The sequence below is a fragment of the Fundulus heteroclitus genome, chromosome 17 (genome assembly GCF_011125445.2).
Source record: "Fundulus heteroclitus isolate FHET01 chromosome 17, MU-UCD_Fhet_4.1, whole genome shotgun sequence".
Lineage (NCBI taxonomy): Eukaryota > Metazoa > Chordata > Actinopteri > Cyprinodontiformes > Fundulidae > Fundulus > Fundulus heteroclitus.
This window is the reverse complement of record NC_046377.1, coordinates 11,539,742-11,554,830: the sequence shown is the minus strand read 5'-3', so window position 1 is coordinate 11,554,830 and position 15,089 is coordinate 11,539,742. Positions and strand designations below refer to the sequence as shown.

The 15,089-nt window shown below is 39.5% G+C and overlaps 1 protein-coding gene across 2 annotated transcripts in view; it reads left to right on the top strand.

Annotated features, from left to right (window-relative positions):
• Positions 1-15,089, top strand: part of wnt5b (wingless-type MMTV integration site family, member 5b) — a 112,490-nt gene that overhangs the window by 90,990 nt on the left and 6,411 nt on the right. The window contains exons 3-6 of one of the 2 annotated variants that reach the window (XM_036148962.1): positions 186-352; positions 1,128-1,215; positions 1,329-1,488; positions 12,332-12,624. In XM_036148962.1, the coding sequence (XP_036004855.1) occupies positions 234-352; positions 1,128-1,215; positions 1,329-1,488; positions 12,332-12,624 (660 nt within the window). In that variant the 5' untranslated portion in view covers positions 186-233. Of the gene's footprint in view, positions 1-182; positions 353-1,127; positions 1,216-1,328; positions 1,489-12,331; positions 12,625-15,089 lie in introns of both variants that reach the window. The other variant, XM_036148961.1, reaches the window with a different exon arrangement.

Sequence of the window (15,089 nt, the reverse complement as noted above, 5' to 3'; positions counted from 1 at the left end):
AACCGACTGCTTGAAATTCTGCTATAAATGTTGCTTCCCCTACTAAGAGTTTGATCAGAGTAGGACAATTCTGCACATATAAGAGAACTCTCAAGATCTGGACCCGAATCCACACAATTTCCATTTAGCCCCGTAAAACGGAGCGGGACGCGTGGTGATTCCTTTTGCCCATATCTCAACAGCAGAGCACTTTGCCCCGCACTGGCTGCTCGGCGGTGCCGCGGCGGACAATCATGGACAACAGGCCCGTCCCGAGGAGTCGAACCGGAGCCGTCCCACATCTGCTGCAGCTGGCGTGCCTCTTTCTCGCCTGCAGCTCCCAGCTTCTGATGGTGGAGGCAAACTCGTGGTGGTGAGTGGCCGATCAATGGAGATGCGGTTACATTTAGAAGATGTCCATGTGGTTCAAAGGGATTTTATTTGCTGCGTGGTTCCACCGGCACATTTCGTCTTTTACGCATAAATTGCGCATACATATCCAACATGTTTCATATAAGTTCTGCAATTATCTATGTTGTTTTTTTTTAATTTTAGTATTTCACTTTGTTTTGCATTTTCTTCTTCTGCGTTTCTGTTCTTTTCTTTTCTTTTTTTCTTTTTTTTTTTAGGGGGGGGGGGGGGGGGGGGGGGGGGGCGTTTTTTTTTTTCTTCTTCTGGATGTTGGGTGTAGTGTTTGAATGGAACAAATGTGAAGGCTCTGTCACAATATTTACCCTGGCTGGGCCCCAAATGGCATAGCCTTTGCCTCCAGGGCACTCAATTATCCACCCTTGTTTCTGTCTTATACATTAGCATTGGATTGGATGGATATTTGTGAAATTATGCTGCGGAAGTTCACCTGACATGCATGAGCTGCAGAATCAGAAAAAGATGGCAGTTTGGATCATGTCCTGAGGGGCTGAGGGTTAAGGGGTTTTTGGGGGGGTGGTCACAGGAAAGGAATCCAAGGAGCAATAAAGATAGCTGTAGAGATGTTCTCCACAGGAGTCTATTTATTTATGTTTTATAGCCCTCTTGTCCCTATAAAACTTGTGCCTGACTTTTGTGCTCTGCCGCACAGCTACCAGAGTCTTGGCTACATTCCCAGTGTAATCAGATTTAAACTTAATTTGCCCTGTATCTCTCAGGTCTTTAGGTCTGACCCCAATCCAACGGCCCGAGATGTACATTATTGGTGCTCAGCCTCTCTGCAGTCAACTTTCGGGCCTTTCGCAGGTAAGTTTCCTGAAACCGTACCTGTGAATTTTCCCACAGGGACCACTCAGTGTCAAGCCATTAGTCAGCTAATCTCTGCTAATCTCTGCTGCTGCTTCTGTGTGGGCCCGCAGAGTCAGAGGAAGCTGTGCCAGCTATACCAAGATCATATGAGCTACATCGGAGACGGGGCGAGAACTGGCATCAAGGAGTGCCAGTACCAGTTCAGACAGAGGAGGTGGAACTGCAGCACTGTGGACAACACGTCCGTGTTTGGACGGGTCATGCACATTGGTGAGTCTTTTTGGTGGACATGTTGCTGTAAAACTTCAAAGCAACAGCAGGTTTTGACATATGTGTTTTGAGATACTTAAAGGAATCTCAAAACACACGTGTAATTGTGGTGTGATTGTTTCACTTTGCAGGTTAAAAGCCGAGTGCATGATATAGATGTTTTGAAAACACTTTTTTTTTTTGTAGATATGAGCTAGTTACCAGTATGAGGGTATACCAGAGTTTCAACATCACATAAAATGTCCAATGTGTCCTTCCCACAATGTATTCCTTTTAGTGAGATTCCAAAGGCAGAAAGGGGGAGTTTAAACTGAAAATTTCAGGTTGTAAAGTGCATAGAGCTGAGATGAGCACCCCCTCCCCCATTTATTGCTGCACACTGCCGGTCATCTGGGAGGAAGAAAGCTGCTGCTTCTCCCTTGCTCACAAGAAAGAATAATTCTTCAACTTGTGATAATCAATGTTAGATAATTGTTGCAGCAGCAGTAATACTTGTTTCTTTTCACTTTTAAAGACTAGCAGTTGAATCATGTTTCATTTAAATACCTGTGTAAATGCCATGAAACAGCCAGATGTTTAATCAAGGTTATCATTCAGAGAGAATCCCATACCAGCCACACCTACTCATAAGATATTTCAAACAAGGCTTCATTCTTTCAATAAAATGTAAAATATGTCAAAAAGTGTAAGGGTTAACTGTAGTTTTATTAACCTGATTACAGAATCAAACTGATTTACTCGTCAGCTGAAACATTCATTAGATCTTGACATCATTTCTATACATTGTATGTGGTTTAGGTGCAGGATAATTGATCATTTTTGCTAATAGGGATAAAAATAAATCCACTTAGTTTACACCTTGTAATTGGACAGGTTGCATAAAATAATGGTTTTGAATTCTTTATATATTGGCCTGAAAACTGTTAAAACTGAATGCAATTGGTTAAGTTTACTTATCTGGTATGAACACCCCGAAAATAAATATTCAGAAGTAGAAGTGATCGCAAGTCTAAGAATTCTCGTAGAAATAAAAATAAAAACTAGATATATATACCAAGCTTATATAAAAAATAAAATGCAAAGTAGTAAAAATAGGACTAAATTATATAAATTAATAATATGGAGACAAAATATAAGAAATAAAATAACATTAAACAAATACCATTAAAAGGGAATTTTGTTGATAAAGAGTCCAAACAAGTGAAAGACATTTATTTCTTAGGTGTTGGTTTTTGAGTCTTTACTAATCTATCCTATATCTCGACTACCTTTGGCCTTATTTTGTGCCTCACTCACCTATCACTTGGGCACAACAATGTTCTAACCATTAAAATGATTAAACTAATATATACTAACATATGTTTTGCCCTTTTTTGCCACAATTTTTGCCACCTTCCCCATATCAAATAATTATTCATATATTATTATTATTATTTTACCTCTTGTCAGTTTTAGCAATTAGCACTGTTTTTTCTTTTTCAGGAAAACAAAAAGTCGATTTGTTTTCCCCATCCCATGTATTCAAATTGGTAGAATTACAGCACTTGTAAACATATCTTTAACTTATGGGGGAAAAATTGACTCTAGAAAATGAGAGAAGAAATCAAAATATACTGAACTGATATATATAGTTTCAAAAAATGAAGCTGAGGACTTGAAGAAGAAAAAATAAATAAGACTAAAATTCATCCCCAAAATACACAACCTGGCCCAAAGGTTTGCGTTTTGCATCATTTAAAAACAATGAAAATCAAAAAACAGTTGCTTCCCTGTCATTAATATTTTAATAACCATAATCTTTTTGTTTCCCATATTTATGATATGAACGTTTTAAAGACTGACCAGAAACACTAAATTGTTTCACTTTGACGCAAGCGCAGTAAAACAGGTGGCTGTCGTAACGTAAAACGCGGCGCAGCGTAGGCACAACGCGTGCGTAAAGACGCTTGAGAAAAATAACAAGTAGCCTCAAAAACCTGTTCCATGGCTCCGGTATTACCAGTTTCTTTAGAAAGTTTCGATCCTGGATCCGCATCCAGTGCGTCTAGATTTCCAGCGGACGATTTGGGAAACGTCTAATCAACAAGTAAGTGTCAAATCCGCTGCAGGCGGTCAGTCAGTCGGAGAGCCGAGGTGTTTGCTGCTCGTCTCTCTCTCCCTCTCCGTGTTGACGGTGGGCTCCGTCCTCCAGGTTTATACGGAGGTGTGAGGACGCCCATTGTCCCCGCGGCTCTTCTTTTGAAATGCGCTGATGAGATGACATCGAGCCGGCAGATCCGGACCTGCTATTTGAAGTCGACTCTCCACAGTCCCATAAATCTGACGGGGGGGGGAACTGTTTCTTTAAAAGCGCACCGAATAATAAAAAAGGCTCGCACGCCTCGGTTTTTTTTCATGCATACCTGGCTGTCTGGCTGGCTGGTGTTGATTCCAGTCCGCTGGGTTATTAAACCTCGCTGTGGGGCCTTAGGTGATCTATAAAAAGAGCTGGCTACTGACCTGCTTTAAAAGGAGATGGTAACTTACTGAACGCGCAAACAGAGATATGTTACATTAAATCTACAATAAAAGCCTTGCAAAAGAGATATATTTATATATGCATTAGCCATGAGCATATGGCTCACCACACTGGGCAGCAGTGGCGGTTTTCAATAAGGGGCGCTGGGGTGCCGCCTCCATCAAAGTCCTGGGAAAAAGTGTAGAAAGTAAAAATAAATTACACTTTTTTTAAGAAGAGTGTTTTTTTTTTGTGTGTAGTAGGCCTCCTGGGACACTCGATAGAGTGTTAGTGTTCCTTTTTTTTTCCCTTCCATGTGACTTCATGCCGATCTGTAATTGGTTATTTATAAATACTTCTTGAGGTGCACTGTGTCTGTGACCTATCAGTGCTTTTTGTGTCATTCTTCATCCAATCAAACGACTTCATTTTACCTGTCAAAGTCACACACATGGCAGCTTAGGCTACGTTCACACTGCAAGTCTTGATGCTCAATTCCGTTTTTTTATTTTTTATTTGTTGTTTTTTTTATTTTGGTCTTTTTTGGGGGAGAGATGTTGCTGAAAACTGATTGTTTTGTGGATGGCCGTTCATACTACTATCATTTTATTATATTAAAACTATATATTCATGTCATTTGACTTTTTTTATTTTTTTATTTATACACCAGTAACTCACTCTGGCTACATACGTTTTTCTGAAAGATTATCATGTCCTGCTGGCGTAGTTATGGATTATTTTTGTCTTTTAAGTTTTGTTATTGCTCAAGTTGTTAGTAAATATAGTCTTTTCTGTGTATATTTATTATTACTACATCATGTGACTGGGGTTACGTCACTGCGCATGCATACAATTAGTCAACAAGCCGAAGCAATGTTCGTGAAATAAAACTATTTACACCCGTTTTGGCTAAAAGTTGCAATCCTGCCAACATCGAAATTACTTTCAAAGTGGCATTGTTTATGTCAAAGCACATGTGATAACAGGTTTTACTCACCTTGCAATACTGTTTAGTCATACGAGTAGCGTAGTATAAACAAAAAGATGAGTTCACTTCTAAGTCTAACTATAAACTTCATTACAGGTCGACTCAGTCCGTGGGGGTCATAAACTATTTACTTATTGGAGAAATAGCATTTTAATGCATTTAATTTGTATTTATTCCAATGAAAAGGTTGTAGCCTTTAAATTGAAAAAATTCTAACCTTTATGCTGTGTCCTTGTTTGCGTTTGGTAGGAGCCGTAATTTTCCTCGATTTTTGTGGAAGGAGGCTCAGGGGAGGACTCACTGCAAAATGAAATAGGAGGTCGGGTTGGCCAAGGTGTCGGTTTACCGGATTAGGGTTGCCACATCTGTTTATGTCTGCTCACCACGCCCGTTGCTGGGGTTCTATTTAGGCTCAAAAAGGACTATCAATACACTATCTGGACAAACGCCTGGAATATATAGCCTTATTTTATCATAATCAACTGGATTTTGATCTTTTTGGTATAGCCATATATTTTGGCTATATACCTTTAAGACCACATCATAGCAAGACGCAGTATAGTAAGAAGAAAGCAGCACAGCTAACTGCTACTGTTGTGTGTGTGAATGTGTAGTGAGATGCTGGTCAGTGACGTAAAAGATGGATGAAATGCAACATAACCGTTCAGACTGTGGACGCTATGAAGAATATCTGAAACGTATCTGAATTAGTATCACTTATTGGGGGGGGGGTACTTACTTGGTGCGATGTGTGGGGTACGACAGCCTTCATAGCGTGTGACGTCATCCCTGAGCATCTGCCTGGTGGGTGTCTCTTTTCTGCTCACAGACAGAGCAGCTGGGCGGCATTGTTTACAAGCTGTCAACGCTCAAGTGCAGTTTTAATGAGGAAACAGCAAAAGAAATTTCCCTCATGCCGTGTCAGTCAGAACAAAAGGTGGTGGAGTACATTGTGCCAACCTGACATATGTGTTTCTGTTTATGATATAGGTGCCATAGATGGTTGTGTGTCTCACATGGACAGAATTATTCCGCTTGTGAAATATAAACATTTATCAGTTGTATCCCAGATATATTTCCTGTTGCTTTATTAAATGTGTAATTGGTAGATCCTCTCTGTTTTTTTAGTTTAAACTTGTCAAAACTGTTATGAAATATAGCTATACCCTCTGGATGGTTAATGACAGTTAAGTTGGTTCCCTTTGTGCAAGAGTCATAACTGAATATCATAAATACTTCAGTTTTTAATTATTGCTGAATTATATCAGACAACGGAGAAACTTTTCTTAAGGTTGCTCTAATGCATGGACCAATGTAAGATTCCTATAATTCAATGAGTAAAAACGCTTTCATGTATTTACACAAAAATTTAAAACAGTGTGTAGCCAACTCATGCATGGATGAGATCAGTGATGGTGCACCAGTATCCTTTTTATAATCTCCCCACATATGTAACAAAATTATATAGAAAGAAACATAATTTGACAAAAATTTGAAACATTTAACAATTTAACCAATTAGGAACATTAGAAGCTCCAAAGATTGTCCATTGTATACCAGTCTTAATATTAATAAAAAGGCTATGTACTATATAATATTTCTTTTAATAAAGAAGATACGGTCAGTTTGAAAATCTTGTCCTAAAAACGTAAAAGTGTCCATCAGGAGCAACGACCCGTGCTGCAGTGCCAAATTTGTGCCGTTCTCTTATTGAGCTTGAAAGCCACGCAAAAACCTTCTGAGGGCTGGAAGTGGTCCACGGGCCACGCTTTGAACACTAAGGGCCTAGAGTTTGAAAATGTTTCTACTTTTACGGTATACTTTATGAGCAACATATTGTAGTTATTAATTAAAAAGTGTGTTTAATGCCAGCTTAAAGGGTTGCTTCTCTCAAAATGTACTTTTAATCTGACAAATAAACCTCTTATAAATGCATAGTCTTAATTTATTGAATATGACTGTGTAGTTTAAGATGTTACACTGCATTTATGTCCTTCTGTAAACCTATGCTGAAGTTAACGACATTTTAGTTAATATTTTTTCTTATGGATGAAAATCCGAGCACTTGCTCCTTGGAACAGTATTTTTAGAGGGGAAGTATGGATGCCAATGAATTATATGTCCAACCTTCCAGATAATAGTAATTTCAAACACTAAAGGAATGTTTTCACAGATAGATGTTGGTCCGCAGTGTTTCTGTCACAGGTGTAAACTTGCAGAAGTGATAATAAATAGCATATGTGTGCAAATTTGAGCACGTTTTATCAGCACAGGCGGCACAACGGATATTGAACGCGGGATGGTGCCAACTTCCTGAGTCATAACTAACTCCAAGTTTAGGAGTATTCTTGGTTTGCTCAAAAAAAAAATCAGACTGTCACTATTTAGTTGAGTTGTTGAATAATTTAACCTCCGCAAGGGCCTGGGGTACAGCCTTGGTAGCTCCTACACTCAAAATATGGATATGAAATAGACAGAGAAACTCCAGCATGCTGTTGTTGGATTTGTTTTTTTAAAGTTTTTGGTATTGCTTAAAATTAATTGTATGATTTTTATCTTATCTCTAACATCAAGCTAAAGTTACAAAACCCTGAGAACTCACTATGCAGCCTCAAGTCAGGATGCTATTTGTTATTGTCATGGAAATGATGGACGTTCAGGTTCCTTAACCTCCAAACCTGTCAGCCGTCTGTGCTTTCAAACTGGTTGTGTATTAATTCGGCTGTCCTTTTTAACATAATGTTACTCTGAGTAAGCTGAAATCATTATTATGGATGCAGGTGAAAATGGTAAATTAGTCGTAGCTTAATTTAAATTAGCTGCTCTTAGGCTGCATAAATCCCCAATGATTTGATGCTGGGCAATTAGACATGATGAATTTGCAGCTGCACCCTGGTGGAAAGTAACCAAGTCCTTTGATTGCTTGAAATTTGTGACTCATCTTTAGTGTTTTGCACTCTCTACCCCAGACTTGATTAGTAATAGAAAGAAAACTAAGAGAATATGCAAAAGAGGCTTTCCAGTAATTTATGCTAGTACAAGTAATAAAATTAGGTTTTGCATTTTGTTGACTCACAGAAAACAATTTCCCTGCAAAACTAAACTTCTACAACTTTAACACATTCTGTTTTGTATTCTATGATGATTTCATGATAGTTTGATACAAAGTACTTTATGATTACTTTACCAATTTATTTTAAAAGTTGGAAGAAAAAATATTAATTTACTAAAAATGTTTTTAAAAGTTTGGGACAGCCCTGGCTAGTCCCACGTTGGAGAGGAAAATATGGTGAATAAGTGTCATTGGTTCTAACAAAAGCCAAAGGCGAAGTAAACTACAAATTAATGCAGGAAATAAATGTATCCCCAAACCCAAGCCGCTTAAGAACATAAAACAAATAATTCAATTCAACACGATCAAACGATTTCTCAGCATCTAAGGCCAGAAGTGCCTCTAGATGCTGAGAGGAGATGGTGTGTAAAGTGGATTGAAAACATGTCTGGTGTTAAAAAATAAATCTGTTCTTTATAAACCCAGTCTGATCAAATGAAATAAGAGTGGGGAAAACAAAGTCAAGACAAAGAGCTATCACCTTATTCGGTATCTTCACAGCGACATTAAGAAGACTAATTGGTCATGAAGAGGAGTCCGAGCCACTATGAGGATCTTTACCCTTTTTTTTAAAGAGAAGAGTTCTAGATGCCTGTTGCAGTGTTTGTGGGAGACGCTGGGAACTTAAACTGTCATTAAATACATATTTGAGCCATGGGCCTAATTTCCCAGAGAACATCTTATAAAATTCAGGAGGAAACCTGAACATTTCCCACTTTGCATACATGAAAATGGCATGATTAATATCCTGCAAAGAGATTACGTTATCTAAGGATTCCCTAAACTTATCTTCCACAGTGGGAATATCCATCAGCCTCAGATCAGTAGGAGGTTCAGAAGTGTATATAAATTGGAATAAAACTCACAAAACTGTTTATTAACATCTGGGTCTGATAGCAGTCCTGACTCAGATCTGATTTGATCTATTACATGAATACTGGTAATATGCCTAAGACTGTAAGCAAGAACCTTTGCTTGGTTTCTCTCCGTATTCATATAACCTATGTTCAGATTTCAGGGGCCAGAAGCCAAGAGCTTAATGCATATGCAAATGCTCCATTTGCATATGCATTAAGCAATGCGTCTGGATCAGAGATGAGATCAAGTAGTTCTGCTCGTCTGGCCCTTTGCAATTTATGAATCAATGCATTAAGGGAAATGATCTGCCCCTTCAAGTAGGCCTTTAGGGTCTCCCAAAACAGGGATGGGGAAGTTTCATTATTTAAATTAGTTTGCAAAATATGTCTATGTGGGTATTAACAGAAGTAACAAAGCATTCATCTGACAAAAGAAGAGGATTGAGCCGCCATCTGAATCTGTTTGGTTTATGGTTGAAGAGGTTTAAATCAGCGTCACAGGAGCGTGGTCAGATATAACCATACTACTGTAATCAAAAGAAAGTAAAGTTTTATGTTTGAAGAAATAATCTATGCATGTGTGATGCACAGATGAGGAAAATAAGTATTCTTTCTCTGTGGGATTAAAACTCTTAATGGGTCAATCAAAGCACAGGACTGCAAAAGCCTTTAGTTGACAGAAAAGTATTTATGAATTTAGGTTCGTCCCAATTAGGGGCGTTAGACACAGGCTAATGTTAGAGGCAGACCGTAAAGTGTGCCCACCACAATAACAAAATGACCGTTAGGATCTGATATTGTTTCAGATTAACTAAACTGATTGCTGATTAAAATGCCAGCCCCTCACCTGTCCTTGGAAAGTTGAATGATATACCTGTCCCACCCAGCCTCTGTTCAGAGCAACACACCCAGGCCCCCGTACATATGTCTCAGTAAGGAAAGCTATATCAGATTTTTAAGAACTTAAGGTGGGCTAGGACCTTGGGACACTTGATGGGATGGTTCAGACCTTTCACGTTCCAACTGGTAAACTTAATTGACTTCCCACTCCTACAGCAAGGAGTATTTAAAGTAGCCAGTCTTAACTGCTCTGCTACTTACTTTTCAATTACTTGGATATGGTGAGTAAAATAGTAATTGGTCTATAGTTGAACAGTAGAATAATTTATTATGGGAGTCCTGATCCATGGCAAAGCTAATTTTTGTTGATCAGTTGATCAGTTTTGTTAATTTTTGGATTATTTTCACAAGTGGCTCCATCAAATTCTCATTATATTTATAAAATGTTTTTTCAAAACTAATTTTTCTAACAATTAAAGTCATATTATGACAAAGAGTCCAGCCACTAGACAGTAGTTTGTCACTCATTCCAGTTTGTTTTTAAATATTGAATTAAAGTATTTTTTTAGTTTTTAGTCTTAACCTAGCAGGAGACTGTATAATTTTATGTCACTTATGTTTTGATGTAGATGCTCACAGTTTTTGTTTTAAATCTTTATCCAGCCAATTTCTGTCCAAATCACCTAATAAGATTATTCTGGCAGTTTAATTGTTTTTTCAAAAATCGGTGAAAGAAATACCAAATGATGGACGGTTTAATGTCGTGACAAAAAGTGAACTTCACCTTCGGTGTCCAAACATCTGACACCAAACATTCTTCTCCAAATGGGTTCAGTTCAACCGCAAACCACCTGAGGGTGTCTCGTACATGAATGAGCATTCCTCCTCTGTTTCAGCTTATTCAGGGACATTAATCATTTGTATTGATATGTTAAAGTTAAGACACGTTTCACTGTAAGCCCGGAAGTCCGAATTTCAGTTTGTTAGCAAGTGTTGAATTTGATCTCCCTTCAACATAACACTCTGTATATTTAAAGGACCTCCAAACATTCCTTTAGGTTTAGAGTTGTCGTCCCAGATTATTTTGGCTTGATTTATAGTTTGGGAACATCTGCATTTTTTTCCCTTTGTAAGTAGTGCAATTAGTAGCCATCTTGTTTTTTCCCAGCAGGAGGTCGCTTTGTTGATGTTCCCGTAGCTGTGGGTTTTGGAAATGTTCAAAGTAAAGTCCCAGTATTCCAGCTTTTGATTACGATGGGCCTGCTGGAAACAGATTGTCTTTTTGACATTTTTTGCATCCAAACTGAAGAAGTAGAACAAAGGTTGAACATTACTCTGCTTTGGATAACCAATTGGCTAAGTCCTCACTTAGCTGTTGCCGGCACATTAAACTGCGGTAAGCATACTTTTTGAGGAGTAAATATGCGAATGCCCCAATCCAAAATAAATTGATCTAGATTGGTGTTATTTCAGATTTCTCACAATATCCATTATAAGCTGAATGATATCCAAGCAAACATAGGCAGTGAACAGGTGGAGCCGCCAGAGGCCACAAACAGAGTAACAATTACTCTATATTTCCTATTTCTCTGTACCTGTACATACACACTAACCCAGGGTTAGCTAGCAAACTACTGAGGCTTTCACAGAACAGCTGTATTTATATTTAAATAAACTACAATACATACAGGTGGGTGTATTTACTAATTAGGTACTGAATTTCAGAGAAAACAAGGGAGAATACATAATTATGCCCATTTTTTAGATTTTTACTTGTAGAAAAAGTATAAAAATTACTCATGGATTGTAAATATTTTTACAAATTGAAATATAAAAATTGTTTATTTAGCCCCCTTTACTCTAAAAACTCCAAATAAAATCCCCACTCACTGCGAAATACTCAAGCATCATAATGTGGTGTTTAATTATATTTTTTTCTTTACTTATTAGGTTACCTCCACAATTGATAGACTTAGATTTAAGTCTGTCTGATAGAAAAGAGTAAATCCGAAAGTAAGACCGTTAAATCATCACAGGGTTTCATTTCAGTTCAGTTTACTTATGCAGAACCAATTCACAACAAATATCGTCTCAATCAATTCACCCAGACAGCTAACATGCATTCCAAATGTATGCTAGTTATTAAACATTATCGTCCAGTTCAATTTAGTTTTCAAACTAGTTTAGAAGTTATTTTCGGAGAAAACCCTGCCAATTGCATGGAGACACTAACTTGCAGCAATCAAGGCTCCTGGACAAAGATGTAGTGACAGTGGGAATTTGATTGTATTGATTTAATAACTATGCAGCAACCCTTCATAAGATAAGATGGACTTTATTGATCTCACAGTGGAGAAACTCACTTGTCACATTGGCTCAATAATAAAAAGAAGGTGTTATTATAATAAATGCTAAAATACACTAAAGTCTGTGCTTGTAATGTGACAAAATGTAGAAAAGCTTCAGCAGTGCTACTGTAAAATCCGATGAGGATGCTTCCTCGCATCGTGTTCAAATCTAAAGGGAAATATCCTTTTGTTCTCCCATAGCCTCAAGGGAGACGGCGTTTACCTACGCCATCAGCGCGGCCGGTGTCGTGAACGCCATCAGCCGGGCATGCCGCGAGGGTGAGCTCTCCACCTGTGGCTGCAGCCGCGCCGCCCGGCCCCGTGACCTGCCGCGCGATTGGCTGTGGGGAGGCTGCGGCGACAACGTGCATTACGGCTACAGGTTCGCCCGGGAGTTTGTCGACGGCAAGGAGCGGGAGAAGAATTACCCTCGCGGGACAAAAGAGCACGCTCGAATCCTCATGAACCTGCACAACAACGAGGCCGGCAGACAGGTACGGCCAACCGGTACATGCCATCACTCCGTGTTCATGCTGTGGGAACTTCAGTGGGGGGAAATGTGTTTTTCCTACTATACTATATCTGTATGTCTGTTAGGAATGTGTGTCAAAGTTGACGTGGCCTTCCCCAGCAGTTTTCCTGTGAGTGTGTGTGTGTAGGTTATTTATTGGGAGCCCTGCAAATGGTATAACTGCTAACGCCCTTGGAGTTTAGCTGGGTCGCCCGGGTCAAGGCGCATTCCAGCTCTTTATCCCAAAGACACACGAGCACATGAATGCACGGATAAACACGGACAGATGCGACATGGTGAATGTAGGCGTTATTATTTGGAACGTGACATTCAGAGGATCCGTCTGATGGCTTGTTTGCAAGATGACGGGGATTTTTAAATCTGCGCACAAGCTTTTACTCATAAAAGGTCAGCCCGCCTGTTTGGGTGCCGGCTGCTTATCTCCGGCACAGCTTTGTCTAAGCTGTTTACAGGACAGAGACGCTGCTTGTGTGTACGCACAAATGCTCTGTTTGATTTGTGCGTGAGACAGTGAGCCCAGGTTTGTGTGTCAGAAGTCAAAGGTGAGGGTCTGGAGAGCTTGTGTTTCTTCTGACGGTCCCGTTGGGGCTATAGAAGAAAGTATGAGGAGAAAGATATACTGCCGCAGCTTTGTATTAACACATGCTTTCACACACGCACACCCTTTTGAAATAACTTTTCCTCCCTTCTCCTGTTTGATCCTTCGCTTTCATTGTCGTCTGTCCATCGAAACGGAAGAGAGGAGAAGAGGGAGCTGAAAAGGTGGGGAGGAAGACGGCTTCTCTCCTCCTCCCCATCCCTCCTTTCTCTCTTTCTTCTAAAGACACGCTGGTTTGTCCTGAGTGGGATTTGTCTTGCTTGGCTGAACAAGGCAAACCACAGAGTTTTTGTGAAGGAGGCAGGGGTCTCTGTGTGTGTGTATGTGTGCAGATCCTTTATATTTGTGTGAGCAGGGAGCAACATGATCGTCTGTGTGTGCTGGGATCTGGAGGCAGAGATGTGCAACAAGGAATGAATCTTTGTCACCCTCAACCAATTTGCAACTATTTACAAAAAATATGCACGTTTATGCACACCTGCAGCTTTCTATCTAACATAAAAAAATACAAACATTGACTCAAACACTGATATGGCCAGACTTTTTTTTCCCAACCTGAAGACCTACAGCTAAGGGCTTATTCTGTGAAATATCACTGCTGCAGACAGAACGTATCGGGCTTATTCCTCGATCCAGTGAGTCATACTATTTGCAAGTTCACATGTCCGAAAAAGGTGTGTTGCAGAGCAAATCCACATAACAAAATTATGGGTGACTCGCCAAATGAGAGAAGTATGATATATCCACAGCCACAAAATAGGCTTGTTACAGGTTTTCATGAGCCGTTTCTAAAGCTGTGTTTGATTTTTCCTGAAAAGTGCAATTCTGATCGGATATATTGCACAACATTGACTCTTTTTTTAAATCCATCAATCTAACTTCACTACAGGGGGTTAGTTGTTCGGCGGTTATTGGGCGAGAGCCGGAATACACTCTGGACAGGTCACCTCTCTATCACAGGGCAACAGCGAGATCCAACCATGCACACACACTCACATCAATTGGCAATTTAGAGAGACCCACGTTTGCACAGAGAACACACGACGCAGATAACTCCAGGCCAGGATGCAAACTCAGGATCCTTTTGCTGCAATTGCAAAAGGACTAACAGTGGTTCCACCGTGCAGTCTTCTCTTTATTTGTATAACAACAGATGCTTTTTTAATGATGCCAATATGGTTATAAAACAGCTTCCAGTCATATTTATGTAAAATATTATCACTGCAGATAATAAGAGTTAATCTGCACAGTTGTATTCTTCTCGAAATTCTCAGGTGTTTCTTTACAAACAATGTAAGACTTGTGAAAATGATTATGCTCTTAAAACATATGTGGAGAAAAACTAAGACGGCACATCACCATGATCAAACTATCCCCACAGTGACACATGGTGGTGGAAGCATCATGCTGTGGGATCATGCTTTTCTTTAGCAGGGACAGGGAAAGGAAGCCAGAATCAGACGTTCTGACTGAGAACTTACCAGGAAAATGTGGCGGTAAAGCGAGAGGTATAGTTGGTTTCTCCTTCACTTCACCACTAGATGGCACTAAACCACAAACTCTTCTCCTTTAAAGGAGCGTAGCACAAATTCCTAGACTTTTGCAGAAGTGTGCCCCCTCTGGTGACAAGTTGAAACGACACCAGTGTTGTGCACGTACATGGGAGAAGAGGAAAAGCTTTTGCAACTGTACAGGTTTTTTGTTTAGCGGCATGATGTCTTCTGAGGTAAGAAAGTTATAAACATTGAACAAAATAACCAGGTGAACGAGAGAGCGCAGTGCGTCGCACCCGCAGAGAATACGTCCCAAATCACTTTGTCATCAAATGG